Here is a 24,847-nt window from a genome sequence, read left to right on the forward strand (position 1 = left end):
CCATCGGCTGACAAGAAGTTAGCCAAAACGACCGGATCGCTTACTTCTGCTTTAAGGTAAAACATAAAAAACACATTGGTCCCAAATCCCTCACCAAATCTGCCAACAACTTCACGCTCTCTATTGACACACCTCCCTTCAGCACTTCACTTCAGCAGAACTGTCCCTACATTCATAAATTTAAATAAAATAGCTAAATCTACTTTAGCTACCTTTTTAGGTTTTTAGCTATTATGTCAATCCATTTTAACAGGAGGGATGTAAAAATGTGTTGAGATGCATAAAGTGCACTCATTTACTGCAGGCTTGACAAGGTGAAGCTGACAGCTGCAACAACAAACAGTGAAGCCGTGTCGCGTCGCGTCCGTGCCTGGAGTAGCAGTTAAAAAACTCCCCTCCGCCCCGCTTACGTATCGCGTCGCAGCCGTTCCCAGTGTATTCCTGGCGTAAGAGTGGAGTTATTGATTTTTCTTTTCTTTTTTTGTAATTATGAGATGAGTGAAAGCAATGCGTTTAAAAACCCGTCTCTTTTCCATAATATTTGATTCAGAATAGTAAAAATACTCCATCGTTCTCAGATTGTTTTACCCACTGTTTATAAATGTTCTTTCTCTCTGTCTTTTTCTCTCTTTTTATATTCTTATTGTCATTGTCGTTCTTGCTTTGTACATAATTGTAAAGCACTTTTGCTTTACATTTGTTGTTTTTAGATGTGCTCTATGAATAATGCTGACTTGACTTGACTAGTCGTGTAGCTCTATTCTGAGCAATCTGGACTTTAACCAACTCTTCCTTTGATGCACTAGACCAGATTGTAGAATAGTTGTCCACATGGGACAGGACTAAAGACTGTACAACCAGTTTAATATTACTCTCAGTCAAGAAGCCAACACTTCTTCTGATGTTACAGACATACCGCTGCTCATTTTGGTCACTGGACCATGCTACCAGTCCATCAATGGTGCCACTCAGCAACTTGGCTTCTTTCAGAGGCACAAATCTTGATTTGACTTGAGAGCATGTTTAGAGCCCAGTAGGCTACCATGCATTTTCCCTTGAAGACATTCAGCTTCAGCTTGTTTTCTTTGACCCACTTGACAGAACAGCAGCATCTATCTGCACAATCAAACCATCAAAAGTTTATGTATCATAGAACTGCTTTCCTGTCTACTTAGTTTGGACTCGTCGGGGGGCTGTATCTTTGGAGGGTATTCAGAATGAATCAAACACACCAGCAACTGCAACAACAATTTTTTTTTTTTATTATTTTTCTCTTTGCAAGTTATAATTTCTTGATTACCCATTGATTTGATTGATTGATTGCCCATTAAATCAGGAAATTATAGTAGTGATTTTAAGTGCACACGAAGAGAATGGAAGGTAATAGAAGAAAAATGACACATCTGTCTCATTTTTGTTTACAAAGCTACAATGAAGTCAGACATTAGCCATCTCACCACTTGAAGAAAAACCTTTTTCCAGTTAGCACAAGGATGCAACTTTTCTTGACAGTATTCAATCACACAAGTTTGCTAATAATTATTATATTGTTGGATTATGAAAGAAAGAAAAAAATCAGAACCTCTTCCATAATCATTATTCTTATTCTCTCCTAAGTGTTTTTAATGCAGTGACATTTCTCAATTATGTCCTCTATCAGCACTCTGCCCGTGATCTGGAACTGCAGTGCTTTCCAATTGAGTACGTTTCCCGGAGTGAAGCTTTCCTCGTCCATGTAGTTGTGGATCTCACAGGGGGACAGGATGTAGTCCCACATGTGGACATCAGTCATCATGCCGACGAAAGACCCCGTAGCATGAAACCCACCACCATAGGTATCTTGGTCCTGTAAAGAGAACAGACATTACAGTAAATTAAAGTGTTATTTTATAAGCATTATTCTGAAATATATGCAATATGTTCTTACTAAAAAAGCTGTACCTGTCCTAGAATAATAATAGCAGGTCCTTTGATGCTGGATCCAGAGATGAATTTCCGTGCCAAAGGTTGTCCATCAAACCACACTTGAACCAGTCCAGAGGCAGAGTCCCATGTGGAGCAGATAGAGTGCCACGTGTTCAGCTTGTAGTCCAGTACCCCATATTCTCTCCTTTTATCGTTGACATGGGGCCAAATCTCATTCGGAGCCCAAAATATCAAGAAGCCATTGGCTGTCGTGGGTGTGGCCAAAGAGAAAAGAACGTAGCCTCTTTTGAGGTCTGTAAAGGACCTATGAGCATTACAGAAATGTCATTATACATGAAACTTTTCACAATTAGAGATACACTTTGTTCTTTTGTGCATTTGCACATTTAACACTACCTGTGACAGACGGTAACAGCACTGAAGGTCTGCTGTGGTGCATTCAGCCTCACGTAAGATTGTAAGGTGTCTTCTGGGAACGTGAACATTTTACCTGACAGATCTGAAAAGAGAGACATTATGTTTTTAATCCTTTTCTTCTTCACTATCAGGAAATTGCAACAACAAAAAATACATTACAGAAGTGTTTTTTAGGAACAATGATAACTGCAAATATTGTGAAAAAAATAGACATTCTGTTACCTGATTAATATTGTTTTGATTCTCCATTTACCCTTGTGGTTTGCTTATTGTTTTGTCCAGTTTTGCACAGCTCAATAAATAATTATGGTTTATTGCAAATAGTAGAATACGTTTTTGGTATACATTTAATAAAAAATGGAATGAGCACCACCGTGTCAATTTATTTACAGTGAATGGACAAATTTACACTCTAATTAGTGACTGTAAAATATAAATATTGGGGAACATTTTTTTTTTTAGATAAAAGGAGGCTATAAATACCATATGGGTTATAAAATGTCATGAAGAATTAAATTTTAGCAGAATATAGGCTATAGGGGCACAAATGAAGTCAATTTGGTGGTAAATAACAAAAGGCAACACATTTAATACTGTCCTCCATTTAACTTGAAGAATAAGCCTTCTTTTTTTACCTCGAGGACTTGCAGCACATCCAGTCAGCATCAAGAGCAAAAGTAAAAACTGCATCTGATAGGAAGATAAAAGATGTTATGAGGAAAGTTTGATTTGATCCAGCAGTAACTCATGATTCTCTCATATTTGTGTTGGACCTCTACAATAAAATTATGTAACGAAAAATAACACAATTATTGTGAATTCATCCATTTTTCCGAATGTAGATCTTACCTTGAAGTCCTTGTGAGATTTTGGAGTGTGATGTTGAAAACAAGTGTGTTTTGCAATGGAGCAAAGTAAAAGTTGAGACAGGAAGATAACTCTTTAAGTAGCCTCCAGGCATCTTCCCACTCCTCCCGCTACCCTCTCGCTCCGCCTTTCTTCACCTAATCCAACCAATCACAGACTGCCATCCCCTCTCTCTTCTTCCAATCAGTCATTAGCTGTTGTTACTAGTGGCCAGGGGGAGTGGCCTATATGTGTGTGTGTCTTTCTGTCTCCGCCCTGTTCTGCCTTCCTGAGCTCAGGTGCTGGCAATCACCTGAGCAGGACAAAAGGAGGCAGCAGCAGGGGGCAGCAAAGTTTATTCTTGTGCACAAATGTTATTTCATTTTTCAACCTGCATGTCTCATGTCTTCAGCACCTCCCTTCAGCAGAACTGTCCCTACAATCATAAATGTAAATAACATTGCTAAATCTTTTGTAAAATATAGCATGCTAATTCACTTTTACTGTATACCCAGCGTTAGACGAAAAGATCAATACCACTTAAAAAACAATTTTTTTTTTTTTTTTTTTTTAAACACTTTTAGACAGGTTATTAAACCAACAGGATATGGTATGTTTTTACTGGTGAGATTTTGAGGTGCTGCTAGTTGGAATTTGTTAACTCAGAACTATAAGCAAGGTTACAGTAGTTGCTTTCATGTTTGTAGGCTTAATTGCGGATCTAAGTCTTAAAGGAGATATATTATGCCCCTTTTCCACAAGTAAAATAGTTCCCAGCTGTCTTAAAGACATGTCTGTGACATGTTTCAGTCCAAATGCTCCAAGAATCAAACATCACAGCTCTTTTTTCATCCGCTCAGAACAGCCCTTTTCAGACTGTATCTTTGGAGGGTATGCAGAATGAATCAAACACACCAGCAACTGCAACAACAATTCTTTTTTTTTAAATTATTTTTCTCTTTGCAAGTTATAATTTCTTGATTGCCCATTGATTTGATTGATTGATTGCCCATTAAATCAGGAAATGATGATAGTGATTTTAAGTGCACACGAAGAGAATGGAAGGTAATAGAAGAAAAATGACACATCTGTCTCATTTTTGTTTACAAAGCTAAGTTCAAATTCTGCATCAAGCGGCCTTATCCTGCGTGTCACCCCCCCCCCCCCTCTCTACCTCCCATTTCCTGTCTCTCTCTCAAGTGTCCTATCCATTAAAGGCCAAAAAAGCCCCCAAAAATAAAAGTTTGCTAATAATTATTATATTGTTGGATTATGAAAGATAGAAAAAAATCAGAACCTCTTCCATAATCATTATTCTTATTCTCTCTAAGTGTTTTTAATTGCAGTGACATCTCTCATGTCCTCTATCAGCACTCTGCCCGTGATCTGGAACTGCAGTGCTTTCCAATTGAGTACGTTTCCCAGAGTGAAGCTTTCCTTGCCCATTTAGTTCTGGATCTCACAGGGGGAAAGGACGTAGTCCCACATGTGGACATCAGTCATCATGTCGACGAAAGACTCCATAGCATTAAACCCACCACCAGGGGAATCCTGCTCCTGTAAAGAGAACAGACATTACAGTAAATTAAAGTGTTACTTAATAGGTATTATTCTGAAATATATGCAATATGTTCTTATTAAAAAAGCTGTACCTGTCCTAGAATAATAGTAGCAGGTCTTTTGATGCTGGATCCAGAGATGAATTTCCGTGCCAAAGGTTGTCCATCAAACCACAGTTGAACCAGTCCAGAGGCAGAGTCCCATGTGGAGCAGATAGAGTGCCACATGTCCAGCTTGTAGTCCAGTCCCTCATATTTTGAACCTTTACCGTTGACATAGGGCCTAATCTCATTCTGAACCCAGAATATCATGAAGCCATTGTGTGTCTTGGGTGTGGCCAAAGAGAAAAGAACGTGGCCTCTTTTGAGGTCTGTAAAGGACCTATGAGCATTACAGAAATGTCATTATACATGAAACTTTTGACAGTTGGAGATACACTTTTTGTGCATTTGCACATTTAACACTACCTGTGACAGACGGTTACAGCACTGAAGGTCTTCTGTGGTGCATTCAGCCTCACGTGAGATTGTAAGGTGTCTTCTGGGAACGTGAACATTTTACCTGACAGATCTGAAAAGAGAGACATTATGTTTTTACTATGTAATTAATCCTTTTCCTCTGCAATTGCAAAAAAAAACATTACAACATGACAACTGCGAATACCATGAAAAAGATAGACATTCTGTTGGCTGATTAATATCGTTTTGATTCTCCATTTACCCTTGTGGTTTGCTTATTGTTTTGTCCAGTTTTGCACAGCCCAATAAATAATTATGGTTTATTGAAAATAGTAGAATACGTTTTTGTTTTTTTGTTTTTTTAAATGGAATGAGCACCATCGTGTCAATTTATTTGAATGGACAATTTTACACTCTAATTAGTGACTGTAAATTATAAATATTGGGGAAAAAATTATGACTTTTTTTTAAATAAAAGGAGGCTATAAATACCATATGTGTGATAAAATGTCATGAAGAATTTAATTCTAGCAGAATATATAGGGGCACAAATGAAGTCAATTTGATGGAAAATAACAAAAGGCAACACATTTAATACTGTCCTCCATTTAACTTGAAGAATAAGCCTTCTTTTTTTACCTCGAGGACTTGCAGCACATCCAGTCAGCATCAAGAGCAAAAGTAAAAACTGCATCTGATAGGAAGATAAAAGATGTTATGAGGAAAGTTTGATTTGATCCAGCAAAACCAGTAACTCATGATTCACTCATATTTGTGTCGGACCTCTACAATAAAGTTATATAACGAAAAATAACACAATTATTATGAATTCATCCATTTTTCCGAATGTAGATCTTACCTTGAAGTCCGTGTGAGATTTTGGAGTGTGATGTTGAAAACAAGTGTGTTTTGTAATGGAGCAAAGTGAAAGTTCAGACAGGAAGACTATCTCTTTAAGTAGCCTCCAGGCATCTTCCCACTTCTCCCGCTATCCCCTCGTTCCGCCTTTCTTCACCTAATCCAACCAATCACAGACTGCCATCCCCTCTCTCTTCTTCCAATCAGTCATTAGCTGTTGTTACTTGTGGCCAGGGGGAGTGACCTATATGTGTGTGTGTCTTTCTGTCTCCGCCCGGCTCTGCCTTCCTGAGCTCAGGTGCTGGCAATCACCTGAGCAGGACAAAAGGAGGCAGCAGCAGGGGGCGGCAAAGTTTATTCTTGTGCACAAATGTTATTTCATTTTTCAACCTGTTTCAACCAATTTTACTCATCTTTATTAGTCTGTCCTGATTGAATTCCTGTTGCTTCCTCATTTCTATCTGCATTTTTTTGTGTTTTTCCTTCCTTAAAGCAGAAGTAAGCGGAATGTTTGTGTTAATATAAGTCTTAAATAGTTATATCTTCCGACAGCAATTACTTATATAGAGTGTTTGGTCCGAAACACGGATCTGTCAGTCACTCTGCTCTGCTGTAAGCCGAGGAGAAAACTTTCCTTGTATCCTACAACCTTTATCCAATGAGGAGAGAGAACGGCATAAAGGGGCAGTCCTCTCTGTGTGCAGCCAAGGGATGCGCGTGCATGTGGTGACGTAGGGACGAGGGTGGGGACTGGTAACTCCATCGGCTGACAAGAAGTTAGCCAAAACGACCGGATAGCTTACTTCTGCTTTAAGGTAAAACATAAAAAACACATTGGTCCCAAATCCCTCACCAAATCTGCCAACAACTTCACGCTCTCTATTGACACACCTCCCTTCAGCAGAACTGTCCCTACAATCATAAATGTAAATAAAATAGCTAAATCTTTTGTAAAATATAGCATGCTAATTCACTTTTATTCCCAGCGTTAGACCAACGTATATATATATATACACACTATTTACACTTTTAGACAGGATATTAAACCAACAAGATATTTTATGTATTCACTGGTGAGATTTTGAGGTGATGCTAGTTGGAATTTGTTATCTCAGAACTAAGCAAGGTTACAGTAGTTGCTTTCATGTTTGTAGGCTTAATTGCGGATCTAAGTCTTAAAGGAGATATATAAGTATTCGCTCACCTGCCTTTACTCATTCTATGAACTGAAGTGCCATCCCATTCCTAACTCATAGAATTCAATATGATGTCGGTCCACCTTTTGCAGCTATTACAGCTTCAACTCTTCTGGGAAGACTGTCCACAAGGTTGAGGAGAGTGTTTATAGGAATTTTTGACCATTCTTCCAAAAGCGCATTGGTGAGGTCACACACTGACGTTGGTCGAGAAGGCCTGGCTCTCAGTCTCCGCTCTAATTCATCCCAAAGGTGTTCTATCGGGTTCAGGTCAGGACTCTGTGCAGGCCAGCCAAGTTCATCCACACCAGACTCTGTCATCCATGTCTTTATGGACCTTGCTTTGTGCACTGGTGCACAGTCATGTTGGAGGAGGAAGGGGCCCGCTCCAAACTGTTCCCACAAGGTTGGGAGCATGGAATTGTCCAAAATGTTTTGGTATCCTGAAGCATTCAAAGTTCCTTTCACTGGAACTAAGGGGCCAAGCCCAGCTCCTGAAAAACAACCCCATACCATAATTCCTCCTCCACCAAATTTCACAGTTGGCACAATGCAATCTGAAATGTACCGTTCTCCTGGCAACCTCCAAACCCAGATTCGTCCATCAGATTGCCAGATGGAAAAGCGTGATTCATCACTCCAGAGAACGCGTCTCCACTGCTCTAGAGGCCAGTGGCGGCGTGCTTTACACCATTGCATCTGACGCCTTGCATTGCACTTGGTGATGTGTGGCTTGGCTGCAGCTGCTCGGCCATGGAAACCCATTCCATGAAGCTCTCTGCGTACTGTACTTGGGCTAATCTGAAGGTCACATGAAGTTTGTAGCTCTGTAGCAATTGACTGTGCAGAAAGTCGGCGACCTCTTTGCACTATGCGCTTCAGCATCCGCTGACCCCTCTCCATCACTTTACGTGGCCTACCACTTCGTGGCTGAGTTGCTGTTGTTCCCAAACGCTTCCATTTTGTTATAATAGAGCTGACAGTTGACTGTGGAATATTTAGGAGCGAGGAAATTTCACGACTGGATTTGTTGCACAAGTGGCATCCTATGACAGTTCCACGCTGGAATTCACTGAGCTCCTGAGAGCGGCCCATTCTTTCACAAATGTCTTGTTTCACAGTCTGCATGCCTGAGTGCTTGAATTTATACACCTGGGGCCAGGCCAAGTGATTAGGACACCTGATTCTGATCATTTGAATGGGTGAGCAAATACTTTTGGTAATATAGTGTATATTATGCCCCTTTTCCACAAGTAAAATAGTTCCCAGCTGTCTTAAAGACATGTCTGTGACATGTTTCAGTCCAAATGCTCCAAGAATCAAACATCACAGCTCTTTTTTCATCCGCTCAGAACAGCCCCTTTTAGACTGTATCTTTGGAGGGTATGCAGAATGAATCAAACACACCAGCAACTGCAACAACAATTCTTTTTTTTAATTATTTTTCTCTTTGCAAGTTATAATTTCTTGATTGCCCATTGATTTGATTGATTGATTGATTGCCCATTAAATCAGGAAATTATAGTAGTGATTTTAAGTGCACACGAAGAGAATGGAAGGTAATAGAAGAAAAATGACACATCTGTCTCATTTTTGTTTACAAAGCTACAATGAAGTCAGACATTAGCCATCTCACCACTTGAAGAAAAACCTTTTTCCAGTTAGCACAAGGATGCAACTTTTCTTGACAGTGTTCAATCACACAAGTTTGCAAATAATTATTATATTGTTGGATTATGAAAGATAGAAAAAAATCAGAACCTCTTCCATAATCATTATTCTTATTCTCTCTAAGTGTTTTTAATTGCAGTGACATCTCTCAATTATGTCCTCTATCAGCACTCTGCCCGTGATCTGGAAGTCCAGGGCTTTCCAATTGAGTACGTTTCCCGGAGTGAAGCTTTCCTTGCCCATGTAGTTATAGATCTCACAGGAGGAAAGGATGTAGTCCCACATGTGGACATCAGTCATCATGCCGACGAAAGACTTCAAAGCATGAAACCTGCCACCAAAGGAATCCTGCTCCTGTAAAGAGAACAGACATTACAGTAAATTAAAATGTTATTTTATACGCATTATTCTGAAATATATGCAATATGATCTTACTAAAAAAGCTGTACCTGTCCCAGAATAATAATAGCAGGTCTTTTGATGCTGGATCCAGAGATGAATTTCCGTGCCAAAGGTTGTCCATCAAACCACACTTGAACCAGTCCAGAGGCAGAGTCCCATGTGGAGCAGATAGAGTGCCACGTGTTCAGCTTGTAGTCCAGTCCCTCATATTCTCTAATTTTATCGTTGACATGGGGCCAAATCTCATTCTGAGCAGAATATATCATGAAGCCATTGATTGTCTTGGGTGTGGCCAAAGAGAAAAGAGCGTGGGCTCTTTTGAGGTCTGTAAAAGATCTATGAGCATTACAGAAATGTCGAAATGTCATTATACATGAAACTTTTCACAATTAGAGATACACTTTGTTCTTTTGTGCATTTGCACATTTAACACTACCTGTGACAGACGGTAACAGCACTGAAGGTCTGCTGTGGTGCATTCAGCCTCACGTAAGATTGTAAGGTGTCTTCTGGGAACGTGAACATTTTACCTGACAGATCTGAAAAGAGAGACATTATGTTTTTAATCCTTTTCTTCTTCACTATCAGGAAATTGCAACAACAAAAAATACATTACAGAAGTGTTTTTTAGGAACAATGATAACTGCAAATATTGTGAAAAAAATAGACATTCTGTTACCTGATTAATATTGTTTTGATTCTCCATTTACCCTTGTGGTTTGCTTATTGTTTTGTCCAGTTTTGCACAGCTCAATAAATAATTATGGTTTATTGCAAATAGTAGAATACGTTTTTGGTATACATTTAATAAAAAATGGAATGAGCACCACCGTGTCAATTTATTTACAGTGAATGGACAAATTTACACTCTAATTAGTGACTGTAAAATATAAATATTGGGGAACATTTTTTTTTTTAGATAAAAGGAGGCTATAAATACCATATGGGTTATAAAATGTCATGAAGAATTAAATTTTAGCAGAATATAGGCTATAGGGGCACAAATGAAGTCAATTTGGTGGTAAATAACAAAAGGCAACACATTTAATACTGTCCTCCATTTAACTTGAAGAATAAGCCTTCTTTTTTTACCTCGAGGACTTGCAGCACATCCAGTCAGCATCAAGAGCAAAAGTAAAAACTGCATCTGATAGGAAGATAAAAGATGTTATGAGGAAAGTTTGATTTGATCCAGCAGTAACTCATGATTCTCTCATATTTGTGTTGGACCTCTACAATAAAATTATGTAACGAAAAATAACACAATTATTGTGAATTCATCCATTTTTCCGAATGTAGATCTTACCTTGAAGTCCTTGTGAGATTTTGGAGTGTGATGTTGAAAACAAGTGTGTTTTGCAATGGAGCAAAGTAAAAGTTGAGACAGGAAGATAACTCTTTAAGTAGCCTCCAGGCATCTTCCCACTCCTCCCGCTACCCTCTCGCTCCGCCTTTCTTCACCTAATCCAACCAATCACAGACTGCCATCCCCTCTCTCTTCTTCCAATCAGTCATTAGCTGTTGTTACTAGTGGCCAGGGGGAGTGGCCTATATGTGTGTGTGTCTTTCTGTCTCCGCCCTGTTCTGCCTTCCTGAGCTCAGGTGCTGGCAATCACCTGAGCAGGACAAAAGGAGGCAGCAGCAGGGGGCAGCAAAGTTTATTCTTGTGCACAAATGTTATTTCATTTTTCAACCTGCATGTCTCATGTCTTCAGCACCTCCCTTCAGCAGAACTGTCCCTACAATCATAAATGTAAATAACATTGCTAAATCTTTTGTAAAATATAGCATGCTAATTCACTTTTACTGTATACCCAGCGTTAGACGAAAAGATCAATACCACTTAAAAAACAATTTTTTTTTTTTTTTTTTTTTAAACACTTTTAGACAGGTTATTAAACCAACAGGATATGGTATGTTTTTACTGGTGAGATTTTGAGGTGCTGCTAGTTGGAATTTGTTAACTCAGAACTATAAGCAAGGTTACAGTAGTTGCTTTCATGTTTGTAGGCTTAATTGCGGATCTAAGTCTTAAAGGAGATATATTATGCCCCTTTTCCACAAGTAAAATAGTTCCCAGCTGTCTTAAAGACATGTCTGTGACATGTTTCAGTCCAAATGCTCCAAGAATCAAACATCACAGCTCTTTTTTCATCCGCTCAGAACAGCCCTTTTCAGACTGTATCTTTGGAGGGTATGCAGAATGAATCAAACACACCAGCAACTGCAACAACAATTCTTTTTTTTTAAATTATTTTTCTCTTTGCAAGTTATAATTTCTTGATTGCCCATTGATTTGATTGATTGATTGCCCATTAAATCAGGAAATGATGATAGTGATTTTAAGTGCACACGAAGAGAATGGAAGGTAATAGAAGAAAAATGACACATCTGTCTCATTTTTGTTTACAAAGCTAAGTTCAAATTCTGCATCAAGCGGCCTTATCCTGCGTGTCCCCCCCCCCCCCCCCCTCTCTACCTCCCATTTCCTGTCTCTCTCTCAAGTGTCCTATCCATTAAAGGCCAAAAAAGCCCCCAAAAATAAAAGTTTGCTAATAATTATTATATTGTTGGATTATGAAAGATAGAAAAAAATCAGAACCTCTTCCATAATCATTATTCTTATTCTCTCTAAGTGTTTTTAATTGCAGTGACATCTCTCATGTCCTCTATCAGCACTCTGCCCGTGATCTGGAACTGCAGTGCTTTCCAATTGAGTACGTTTCCCAGAGTGAAGCTTTCCTTGCCCATTTAGTTCTGGATCTCACAGGGGGAAAGGACGTAGTCCCACATGTGGACATCAGTCATCATGTCGACGAAAGACTCCATAGCATTAAACCCACCACCAGGGGAATCCTGCTCCTGTAAAGAGAACAGACATTACAGTAAATTAAAGTGTTACTTAATAGGTATTATTCTGAAATATATGCAATATGTTCTTATTAAAAAAGCTGTACCTGTCCTAGAATAATAGTAGCAGGTCTTTTGATGCTGGATCCAGAGATGAATTTCCGTGCCAAAGGTTGTCCATCAAACCACAGTTGAACCAGTCCAGAGGCAGAGTCCCATGTGGAGCAGATAGAGTGCCACATGTCCAGCTTGTAGTCCAGTCCCTCATATTTTGAACCTTTACCGTTGACATAGGGCCTAATCTCATTCTGAACCCAGAATATCATGAAGCCATTGTGTGTCTTGGGTGTGGCCAAAGAGAAAAGAACGTGGCCTCTTTTGAGGTCTGTAAAGGACCTATGAGCATTACAGAAATGTCATTATACATGAAACTTTTGACAGTTGGAGATACACTTTTTGTGCATTTGCACATTTAACACTACCTGTGACAGACGGTTACAGCACTGAAGGTCTTCTGTGGTGCATTCAGCCTCACGTGAGATTGTAAGGTGTCTTCTGGGAACGTGAACATTTTACCTGACAGATCTGAAAAGAGAGACATTATGTTTTTACTATGTAATTAATCCTTTTCCTCTGCAATTGCAAAAAAAAACATTACAACATGACAACTGCGAATACCATGAAAAAGATAGACATTCTGTTGGCTGATTAATATCGTTTTGATTCTCCATTTACCCTTGTGGTTTGCTTATTGTTTTGTCCAGTTTTGCACAGCCCAATAAATAATTATGGTTTATTGAAAATAGTAGAATACGTTTTTGTTTTTTTGTTTTTTTAAATGGAATGAGCACCATCGTGTCAATTTATTTGAATGGACAATTTTACACTCTAATTAGTGACTGTAAATTATAAATATTGGGGAAAAAATTATGACTTTTTTTTAAATAAAAGGAGGCTATAAATACCATATGTGTGATAAAATGTCATGAAGAATTTAATTCTAGCAGAATATATAGGGGCACAAATGAAGTCAATTTGATGGAAAATAACAAAAGGCAACACATTTAATACTGTCCTCCATTTAACTTGAAGAATAAGCCTTCTTTTTTTACCTCGAGGACTTGCAGCACATCCAGTCAGCATCAAGAGCAAAAGTAAAAACTGCATCTGATAGGAAGATAAAAGATGTTATGAGGAAAGTTTGATTTGATCCAGCAAAACCAGTAACTCATGATTCACTCATATTTGTGTCGGACCTCTACAATAAAGTTATATAACGAAAAATAACACAATTATTATGAATTCATCCATTTTTCCGAATGTAGATCTTACCTTGAAGTCCGTGTGAGATTTTGGAGTGTGATGTTGAAAACAAGTGTGTTTTGTAATGGAGCAAAGTGAAAGTTCAGACAGGAAGACTATCTCTTTAAGTAGCCTCCAGGCATCTTCCCACTTCTCCCGCTATCCCCTCGTTCCGCCTTTCTTCACCTAATCCAACCAATCACAGACTGCCATCCCCTCTCTCTTCTTCCAATCAGTCATTAGCTGTTGTTACTTGTGGCCAGGGGGAGTGACCTATATGTGTGTGTGTCTTTCTGTCTCCGCCCGGCTCTGCCTTCCTGAGCTCAGGTGCTGGCAATCACCTGAGCAGGACAAAAGGAGGCAGCAGCAGGGGGCGGCAAAGTTTATTCTTGTGCACAAATGTTATTTCATTTTTCAACCTGTTTCAACCAATTTTACTCATCTTTATTAGTCTGTCCTGATTGAATTCCTGTTGCTTCCTCATTTCTATCTGCATTTTTTTGTGTTTTTCCTTCCTTAAAGCAGAAGTAAGCGGAATGTTTGTGTTAATATAAGTCTTAAATAGTTATATCTTCCGACAGCAATTACTTATATAGAGTGTTTGGTCCGAAACACGGATCTGTCAGTCACTCTGCTCTGCTGTAAGCCGAGGAGAAAACTTTCCTTGTATCCTACAACCTTTATCCAATGAGGAGAGAGAACGGCATAAAGGGGCAGTCCTCTCTGTGTGCAGCCAAGGGATGCGCGTGCATGTGGTGACGTAGGGACGAGGGTGGGGACTGGTAACTCCATCGGCTGACAAGAAGTTAGCCAAAACGACCGGATAGCTTACTTCTGCTTTAAGGTAAAACATAAAAAACACATTGGTCCCAAATCCCTCACCAAATCTGCCAACAACTTCACGCTCTCTATTGACACACCTCCCTTCAGCAGAACTGTCCCTACAATCATAAATGTAAATAAAATAGCTAAATCTTTTGTAAAATATAGCATGCTAATTCACTTTTATTCCCAGCGTTAGACCAACGTATATATATATATACACACTATTTACACTTTTAGACAGGATATTAAACCAACAAGATATTTTATGTATTCACTGGTGAGATTTTGAGGTGATGCTAGTTGGAATTTGTTATCTCAGAACTAAGCAAGGTTACAGTAGTTGCTTTCATGTTTGTAGGCTTAATTGCGGATCTAAGTCTTAAAGGAGATATATAAGTATTCGCTCACCTGCCTTTACTCATTCTATGAACTGAAGTGCCATCCCATTCCTAACTCATAGAATTCAATATGATGTCGGTCCACCTTTTGCAGCTATTACAGCTTCAACTCTTCTGGGAAGACTGTCCACAAGGTTGAGGAGAGTGTTTATAGGAATTTTTGACCATTCTTCCAAAAGCGCATTGGTGAGGTCACACACTGACGTTGGTCGAGAAGGCCTGGCTCTCAGTCTCCGCTCTAATTCATCCCAAAGGTGTTCTATCGGGTTCAGGTCAGGACTCTGTGCAGGCCAGCCAAGTTCATCCACACCAGACTCTGTCATCCATGTCTTTATGGACCTTGCTTTGTGCACTGGTGCACAGTCATGTTGGAGGAGGAAGGGGCCCGCTCCAAACTGTTCCCACAAGGTTGGGAGCATGGAATTGTCCAAAATGTTTTGGTATCCTGAAGCATTCAAAGTTCCTTTCACTGGAACTAAGGGGCCAAGCCCAGCTCCTGAAAAACAACCCCATACCATAATTCCTCCTCCACCAAATTTCACAGTTGGCACAATGCAATCTGAAATGTACCGTTCTCCTGGCAACCTCCAAACCCAGATTCGTCCATCAGATTGCCAGATGGAAAAGCGTGATTCATCACTCCAGAGAACGCGTCTCCACTGCTCTAGAGGCCAGTGGCGGCGTGCTTTACACCATTGCATCTGACGCCTTGCATTGCACTTGGTGATGTGTGGCTTGGCTGCAGCTGCTCGGCCATGGAAACCCATTCCATGAAGCTCTCTGCGTACTGTACTTGGGCTAATCTGAAGGTCACATGAAGTTTGTAGCTCTGTAGCAATTGACTGTGCAGAAAGTCGGCGACCTCTTTGCACTATGCGCTTCAGCATCCGCTGACCCCTCTCCATCACTTTACGTGGCCTACCACTTCGTGGCTGAGTTGCTGTTGTTCCCAAACGCTTCCATTTTGTTATAATAGAGCTGACAGTTGACTGTGGAATATTTAGGAGCGAGGAAATTTCACGACTGGATTTGTTGCACAAGTGGCATCCTATGACAGTTCCACGCTGGAATTCACTGAGCTCCTGAGAGCGGCCCATTCTTTCACAAATGTCTTGTTTCACAGTCTGCATGCCTGAGTGCTTGAATTTATACACCTGGGGCCAGGCCAAGTGATTAGGACACCTGATTCTGATCATTTGAATGGGTGAGCAAATACTTTTGGTAATATAGTGTATATTATGCCCCTTTTCCACAAGTAAAATAGTTCCCAGCTGTCTTAAAGACATGTCTGTGACATGTTTCAGTCCAAATGCTCCAAGAATCAAACATCACAGCTCTTTTTTCATCCGCTCAGAACAGCCCCTTTTAGACTGTATCTTTGGAGGGTATGCAGAATGAATCAAACACACCAGCAACTGCAACAACAATTCTTTTTTTTAATTATTTTTCTCTTTGCAAGTTATAATTTCTTGATTGCCCATTGATTTGATTGATTGATTGATTGCCCATTAAATCAGGAAATTATAGTAGTGATTTTAAGTGCACACGAAGAGAATGGAAGGTAATAGAAGAAAAATGACACATCTGTCTCATTTTTGTTTACAAAGCTACAATGAAGTCAGACATTAGCCATCTCACCACTTGAAGAAAAACCTTTTTCCAGTTAGCACAAGGATGCAACTTTTCTTGACAGTGTTCAATCACACAAGTTTGCAAATAATTATTATATTGTTGGATTATGAAAGATAGAAAAAAATCAGAACCTCTTCCATAATCATTATTCTTATTCTCTCTAAGTGTTTTTAATTGCAGTGACATCTCTCAATTATGTCCTCTATCAGCACTCTGCCCGTGATCTGGAAGTCCAGGGCTTTCCAATTGAGTACGTTTCCCGGAGTGAAGCTTTCCTTGCCCATGTAGTTATAGATCTCACAGGAGGAAAGGATGTAGTCCCACATGTGGACATCAGTCATCATGCCGACGAAAGACTTCAAAGCATGAAACCTGCCACCAAAGGAATCCTGCTCCTGTAAAGAGAACAGACATTACAGTAAATTAAAATGTTATTTTATACGCATTATTCTGAAATATATGCAATATGATCTTACTAAAAAAGCTGTACCTGTCCCAGAATAATAATAGCAGGTCTTTTGATGCTGGATCCAGAGATGAATTTCCGTGCCAAAGGTTGTCCATCAAACCACACTTGAACCAGTCCAGAGGCAGAGTCCCATGTGGAGCAGATAGAGTGCCACGTGTTCAGCTTGTAGTCCAGTCCCTCATATTCTCTAATTTTATCGTTGACATGGGGCCAAATCTCATTCTGAGCAGAATATATCATGAAGCCATTGATTGTCTTGGGTGTGGCCAAAGAGAAAAGAGCGTGGGCTCTTTTGAGGTCTGTAAAAGATCTATGAGCATTACAGAAATGTCGAAATGTCATTATACATGAAACTTTTCACAATTAGAGATACACTTTGTTCTTTTGTGCATTTGCACATTTAACACTACCTGTGACAGACGGTAACAGCACTGAAGGTCTGCTGTGGCGCATTCAGCCTCACGTGAGATTTTGCGGTTTCTTCTGGGAACGTGAACATTTTACCTGACAGATCTGAAAAGAGAGACAGTATGTTTTCAATAATTTTTTAATCCTTACCCACTATCAAATGAAATTGCAACAACAAAAAAATACATTACAGAAGTGTTTTTAAGGAACAATGACAACTGCAAATCTTGTGAAAAAGATAGACATTCTGTTAGCTGATTAATATCGTTTTGATTCTCCATTTACGATTGTGGTTTGCTTATTGTTTTGTCCAGTTTTGCACAGCTCAATAAATAATTCTGGTTTATTGGAAATAGTAGAATACGTTTTTGGTATACATTTTTTTTTTTTAAATGGAATGAGCACCACCGTGGCAATTTATTTACAGTGAATGGACAATTTTACACTCTAATTAGTGACTGTAAATTATAAATATTGGGGGAAAATAGGACTTTTTTTTTTTTAGATAAAAGGAGGCTATAAATACCATATGTGTTATACAATGGCATGAAGAATTTAATTTTAGCAGAATATAGGCTATAGGGGCACAAATGAAGTCAATTTGGTGGTAAATAACAAAAGGCGAAACATACTGTACTCCATTTAACTTGAAGAATAAGCCTTCTTTTTTTACCTTGAGGACTTGCAGCACATCCAGTCAGCATCAAGAGCAAAAGTAAAAACTGCATCTGATAGGAAGATAAAAGATGTTATGAGGAAAGTTTGATTTGATCCAGCAAAACCAGTAACTCATGATTCACTCATATTTGTGTTGGACCTCTACAATAAAGTTATGTAACGAAAAATAACACAATTATTGTGAATTTATCCAGTTTTCCTAATGTAGATCTTACCTTGAAGTCCGTGTGAGATTTTGGAGTGTGATGTTGAAAACAAGTGTGTTTTGTAATGGAGCAAAGTGAAAGTTCAGACAGGAAGATAACTCTTTAAGTAGCCTCCAGGCATCTTCCCACTTCTCCCGCTATCCTCTCGCTCCGCCTTTCTTCACCTAATCCAACCAATCACAGACTGCCATCCCCTCTCTCTTCTTCCAATCAGTCATTAGCTGTTGTTACTTGTGGCAAGGGGGAGTGGCCTATATGTGTGTGTGTCTTTCTGTCTCTGCCCTGTTCTGCCTTCCTGAGCTCAGGTGCTGGCAATCACCTGAGCAGGACAAAAGGAGGCAGCAGCAAAGTTTATTTTTGTGCACAAATGTTATTTCATTTTTCAACCTGTCTTTCTTCATCCTCATTACTCTATCCTGATTGAATTCCTGTTACTTCCCCATTTCTATCTGCATCACATTGGTCCCAAATCCCTCACCAAATCTGCCAACAACTTCACGCTCTCTATTGACACACCTCCCTTCAGCACTTACTCTACAATCATAAATGTAAATAAAATTGCTAAATCTTTAGTAAAATATAGCATGCTAATTCACTTTTATACCCAAGTTAAATACCATTAAAAAGTAAATATAATTTTTTTTAATACACTTTTAGACAGGTTATTAAACCAACAGGATATGGTATGTTTTCACTGGTGAGATTTTGAGGTGCTGCTAGTTGGATTTTGTTAAAGCAGAAGTAAGCGATCCGGTCGTTTTGGCTAACTTCCTGTCAGCGGATGGAGTTAGCAGTCCCCGCCCTCGTCCCTACGTCACCACATGCACGCGCATCGTCCGCAGTCTATGCAACTGAATGTTTGTACTTTTATTTCTCAGAATACATTGTCTGGTGTGTCTCTTATATGTGAATGTGCTGTTTGGGTTCCACTCCTATCCTGCAAACAACAAAGATCATTATTACATCATCAACCTGCTTGTTCAACTTGCAAAATACCACATACACAAATCCAAATTAGCTAATCACAATCCATCTGTGACAGTGATGGTCCTGTCACTATGCCTCCAATTGATCATGTGCCCTGGCTACTTGGCCAAGGGGATGTCCCTTTGGGTGACTGGCAAGCACGCATGACTCTTACCCGGGAGGTGTGGGTTCAATCTCCGCCCGGGCCCTCTTCACCTTGCCACACATCATTTTTAATTTTTGAGAAGGAACTCAAACAATACTTCACAACTATCCAATATTCATCAAACAAAAAAGCTATTAAAACCACTGAGTTATACATTTTATATAATATTTTATTGAATTAATAGCAATGTTTTGTATACTATTTTGAATACTGCGACCCCCTGGCATTGTATTGTTCTTTGTTTTGTAATTTATGCTAAATGTAATTCTTGACTTGTCAATAAATTTTGCCAAAAAAAAAAAAAAAAAAAAAAAGTCTATGCAACTGTCCCCTTGGCGTGCACACACAGAGAGGACCGCCCATTAATGCCGTTCTTTCTCCTCATTGAATAACGTTTTTTATCATAGAAAAACAAAATGGGGTTCATGGAGGACAGCTGGAAAGGGCCAGTCTGTATTTCATCCTACGCTGGCTGTGCCGTTGTTGTCAGCAGGAGTGGGACGTCTAGAGCCTGATAGGGATGCATGTGGACATAAACAGTAAATCCACATCTTACTGTCCTTTTTTTTAACTGACTCTTATTCCTCTTTGGTGTTTCAGCTCTCTCTTTTTTATGTGATGTCTTATACCACATGTTATTTCTACTGTGCAGAAGCTTTAGATTCTCCCTGGAGATAAATGGATGAAACAACAACAATCTTCTGGCTGGCAACAAGTAGTTTAAAGTCACTTTGTATCCCCAAGCTGCAAGATTCATTCTTAGCAGCTCATGGCTGTTTGTACAAATTACAGTGGTTTTATACCTCAATAGGCTATTTCAATACTTACACAACTGATACAGTTGAGAGTATTAAAGTTGACTAAAGACCATGTTGGTCCAAGAAAAATACTATATTATTGTGGGTGCAGCAGAAAATAAGAACAACTTCAATAGTCACCCTGAAAACAGACAATTCACAATTCATAGATTTCACATACAGTACCAGCAAAACTGAAACAAGTTTGTTAGAAATAAACAGAAGAAAAGCACAAAAAATTGCTACATTGATTGCAAACATGTGTTACTGTAATTTGCACACAGAAGAATGGAAAAAGATGACATGTTGGATATAAACTCTTAGCACTATATACTCATCCTTATTTATAATGATTATTGAGTTATGGTGCTTAATTTGTCCTGGAACACGATCCGGCACCTCGCCAGTCAGGACCAATATTTGCAGAGGTGTCAGAAGTACTCACATTCTGTATTAAGTGGAAGTGTTAGTGTTTATATCCAACATGTCACGGTTAACTAAGTCAACATCTGTCTTACAAAATAAAGTTTGCACAGTGCTTCCGTGGAGCTGACCTGTTGACACATGTGCAACTAACAGTGACTATCCTCATCTCAAAATTCATTCTACCATCTGATTGTCCCACGCTCACATCTCGAGGACGGGACAAAGTCTCCTGGACATATAGTGATCAGCATAATAGATAGATAGTTAGATTTTAATCAATATCTGAATGAACAACAACAATTTCCTAAATCTTGACAAAACAAAGTTTTATAAAACATCTGTTTAACTTAGAAAATGAAATAAGGTTAATGATATTACTTAGATTACAAAATCTTTAGTTTTACTTAGTTGAAGCAAAAATGATTACACCACAAAACAAAATCTACTACAACTGGTATTTGTATGACCTGATATGATTTTTAAGGACAACACCAAGTCTAGTATGGAATGATTTGATATTATTCCATTTGATTAATAACACCGGCAGCTGGATGAGTGTGCAGGGGCTGTCTGCAAATTGCAAGACAAGAGCAAGACGCTGCAAACAAAAATCAATAACTCCACTAAAGTACAGAGACTCTCTAATCACTACACACAACAGTCTCCTCACATTCATACTACAACAGCTGTTATGGAAAATGCTTTTGCTCAACTATTTCTTTTCATTGCCTTTGTGTGTTTTGATTTTCATAGGCTAATATGTTAGTATGACCACAAGGAGACCGTTGATGTGTGTAGTGATTCTTAAGTCTCTATACTGTATAACAGTGATGTTATTGATTAATATTGAAGTAACTGATCATTATTCCCAATAAAAAAATATGCAAGCATATTTTTACAAAACAGCTGTTGTAGCATGACTATGAGGAGACTGTTGATGTGTGTAGTGATTTGAGAGTCTCTGTACTGTATAAGAGTGGAGTTATTGATCTTTCTTTTCTTTTTTTGTAATTATGAGATGAGTGAAAGCAATGCGTTTCTGAAAAAACCCGTCTCTTTTCCATAATATTTGATTCAGAATAGTAAAAATACTCCATCGTTCTCAGATTGTTTTACCCACTGTTTATAAATGTTATTTCTCTCTGTCTTTTTCTCTCTTTTTATATTCTTTTGTCATTGTCGTTCTTGTTTTGTACATAATTGTAAAGCACTTTTGCTTTACATTTGTTGTTTTTAGATGTGCTCTATGAATAATGCTGACTTGACTTGACTAGTCGTGTAGCTCTATTCTGAGCAATCTGGACTTTAACCAACTCTTCCTTTGATGCACTAGACCTGATTGTAGAATAGTTGTCCACATGGGACAGACAGGACTAAAGACTGTATAACCAGTTTAATATTACTCTCAGTCAAGAAGCCAACACTTCTTCTGATGTTACAGAGATACCGCTGCTCATTTTGGTCACTGGACCATGCTACCAGTCCATCAATGGTGCCACTCAGCAACTTTGCTTCTTTCAGAGGCACAAATCTTGATTTGACTTGAGAGCATGTTTAGAGCCCAGTAGGCTACCATGCATTTTCCCTTTAAGACATTCAGCTTCAGCTTGTTTTCTTTGACCCACTTGACAGAACAGCAGCACCACCCGCACAATCAAAACATCAACTGCTTTGCCTGTGTACTTAGTTTGGACTCATTTACTTACCTTGATGCATTCACTGCACATGTGAGCATGAAGTTGGAAAATTGCCAAACTAAACAGCTGTTAATGCTAGCAGTGGCTATGTTGTGTGTTTTGAACAGCAGACTGTATTTTTCAATTTCTCTGTTCATGCACCCTAAGCTAGTTATGGCCCAACATCTTTTCACAACACCTAGGTGTTTCTGGGGTAGAACCAGAGAGAAAAACATATTAGATGGAAAGCCAATGGACAGAATTGGCAATTGAGTCAATTTGTGTTATTAGCTTTTAAGGATCATGTTTGTTTCATCTTGTTAGAAAATAGAACAATCATGGCATTTTCACCAACCTTAGACATCCATCTTGTTAAGGAGGAATTTGTGGTGATGCTGATGAAGAAGAACAAGTCCTGTATGTCTTTTGCTGAAGGAGTTTATTTAAGCTCGATCGAGAAGAACAGAAGTCGTCATCACAACATAAGTGCGTGAGGCCACCTCAATTCTAAGGGTCAAACAGTAAAGCTCAGATTCTTATACTAGAAATGGACCGAGGCAGCAAAGGGAAGATGTGTTAACATCCAATCCAAAGATAAGGATTCACACCAGCTAAGTGTCATCCAGTGATGGAGAGCATTATCATCTAACTCTACAGCTGTAACCAGCCAGAGAGTGACATTGAAGACGCCAAAGAGCGATATGGCCTTGGCATGTTCCTCAGAGAGAAAATAGGGCAGATAACTGACCCCAGCAGTAATCTAACAGAAAGTCACTATGACACAGAGGGATTGACCATTAACTACACAAACTATCTATATACATATATATCTATATACTTTTGGTTTAAAAAAAAAAAAAAAAGGTTAAAAAATTATGGGCTAACAGCAGTGTCACTCAATTCTCTGATTTCTCATTGGTTTTAAATGTAAACAAGCCGACCCTGTGCTAGCTGTGTCACTCATCTCCTTAACTGAAGGTTAACATGCCGAAAAGACAATGCCGAATGGTCAAAAGAGCACACGTTTGTCAGCAAAAGTAGCGAAGACGTTTTGCATGCGTATTGCACACTTTGTCGCTGTGATGTGGACGTTGGCACACAAGGAAAGGTGGCCATTGAAAGGCATGCTAGCACGCAGGCACGAGTGCTGTTGTCTCCTGAGCTGCTGCAGCAGGTGAAAGTGGAAAGGGCTGAGGCCATATTGAAGAACAGGATACTGAGGACAGGGACTAAAATCAGTTAAAAATACAGGTGGACTGCTGCACACACACATACATAAACACAAATACACTGTCCCCAAAGTACTGAATCACTGTGGAATACACTGTGGACATGGTGTTTTTTTCTTACTGTCTTTTGTTGTTCTTACTGTCTTTTGTTGTTTACCAGTTCGATCTGGTACGAGTTCACGGGTTGGAAGTTACGAGTGGCCGTTATAGTGACTTTCACCGGTAAAACAGGTCGGAAAAACACGAGTGGGTTGCCTGTAACACTACAAAGTCGCAAGTTGTGACTTGAAGCTGTAATTTACGGTTTCAAAAGCCTGCCTGGAACGCAGCATTAGCCAAAACGACCGGATCGCTTACTTCTGCTTTAATTTGCACATTTAAGGCCATAATTGATCTGCTTTGTGGCACTGCACTTTGCAAGACAGATGTATTGAATAAATACAAATACTGTGAACAAATATTTTTTGCCTTCTCAGGAATATTTTTTCCTCTTCTGTTACATCATGATATATCATAGATAATTTGTCTTGTGGTAACAGAGTAGGCCTACCTCAGAATCACTGTATCATGATACCATCGTTATCATGTACAAAATTGTATTGTCGTGGGGAATACACTAGAGTTAAATGTTGCGATTTTTCTTTCCTCACTAAATGCCGCAAAGTGTCCTCCTTTTTGGTGTTGTGGAAATGGCCACCCTGACAACATCTTGGAGGGTATGCAGAATGACTCAAACACACCAGCAACTGCAACAACTTTATTTTTATTTTTTCTCTTTGCAATTTCTTGATTATCCATTGATTTGATTGATTGATTGATTGATTGATTGATTGATTGATTGATTGATTGATTGATTGATTGATTGATTGATTGATTGATTGATTGATTGATTTATTGATTTATTGATTGATTGATTGATTGCCCATTAAATCAGGAAATTGTGGTAGTGATTTTAAAAACACATGCAGTTTGCAGAATGGCAGGTAATAGAAGAAAAATGACACACCAATCTAATTTTTGTTTACAAAGCTACAATGAAGTCATGAAGCCATCTCACCACTTGAAGAAAAACCTTTTTCCAGTTAGCATAAGGATGCAACTTTTCTTGACAGTATTCAATCACACAAGTTTGCTAATAATTGTTATATTGTTGGATTATGAAAGAAAGAAAAAATCAGAACATCTTCCATAATCATTATTAAGTGTTTTTCAGTGACATCTCTCAATTATGTCCTCTATCAGCACTCTGCCCGTGATCTGGAAGTCTAGTGCTTTCCAATTGAGTATGTTTCCCGGAGTGAAGCTTTCCTTGCCCACGTAGTTCTGGATCTCACAAAAACTGAAACAAGTTTGTTAGAAATGAAAAGAAGAAAAGCACAAAAAATGTGCTACATTGATTGCAAACACGATGTGTTAATTTGCATACACTGAGTATCACTCTCCATCCAGCATCCAGGCTCTATAAGCAGTCATGCTTGAAGAATG

At 38.9% G+C, this 24,847-nt stretch overlaps 4 protein-coding genes across 4 annotated transcripts; all 4 read right to left on the reverse strand.

Moving 5' to 3' along the window:
• Nucleotides 1-1,612: 1,612 nt before the first annotated feature.
• Nucleotides 1,613-3,033, reverse strand: LOC311006531 (C-reactive protein-like; the record flags this gene model as incomplete). Its single annotated transcript, XM_083999378.1, has 4 exons — nt 1,613-1,846; nt 1,942-2,230; nt 2,323-2,425; nt 2,979-3,033. The coding sequence occupies 4 exons, from the start codon at nt 3,031-3,033 to the stop codon at nt 1,613-1,615; spliced, it is 681 nt and encodes a 226-aa protein (XP_083855504.1).
• A 1,576-nt stretch (nt 3,034-4,609) lies between these two features.
• Nucleotides 4,610-5,315, reverse strand: LOC311006312 (C-reactive protein-like). The gene is made up of 3 exons (XM_083999089.1): nt 5,217-5,315; nt 4,842-5,130; nt 4,610-4,746 (listed from the first exon to the last, which is right to left on the reverse strand). Exons 1-3 carry the CDS (start codon nt 5,303-5,305, stop codon nt 4,636-4,638), a joined length of 489 nt encoding a protein of 162 aa, XP_083855215.1. The 5' UTR covers nt 5,306-5,315; the 3' UTR covers nt 4,610-4,635.
• A 3,746-nt stretch (nt 5,316-9,061) lies between these two features.
• LOC311006532 (C-reactive protein-like) lies at nt 9,062-10,481 on the reverse strand (the record flags this gene model as incomplete). Its single annotated transcript, XM_083999379.1, has 4 exons — nt 9,062-9,286; nt 9,382-9,670; nt 9,771-9,873; nt 10,427-10,481. 4 exons carry the CDS (start codon nt 10,479-10,481, stop codon nt 9,062-9,064), a joined length of 672 nt encoding a protein of 223 aa, XP_083855505.1.
• Nucleotides 10,482-12,059: 1,578 nt separating this feature from the next.
• Nucleotides 12,060-17,920, reverse strand: LOC311006313 (C-reactive protein-like). The gene is made up of 4 exons (XM_083999090.1): nt 17,892-17,920; nt 12,667-12,769; nt 12,292-12,580; nt 12,060-12,196 (listed from the first exon to the last, which is right to left on the reverse strand). The coding sequence occupies exons 2-4, from the start codon at nt 12,753-12,755 to the stop codon at nt 12,086-12,088; spliced, it is 489 nt and encodes a 162-aa protein (XP_083855216.1). The 5' UTR covers nt 12,756-12,769; nt 17,892-17,920; the 3' UTR covers nt 12,060-12,085.
• Nucleotides 17,921-24,847: the final 6,927 nt, after the last annotated feature.

The sequence above is a fragment of the Trachurus trachurus genome (assembly GCF_905171665.1).
Source record: "Trachurus trachurus genome assembly, chromosome: 23".
NCBI lineage: Eukaryota > Metazoa > Chordata > Actinopteri > Carangiformes > Carangidae > Trachurus > Trachurus trachurus.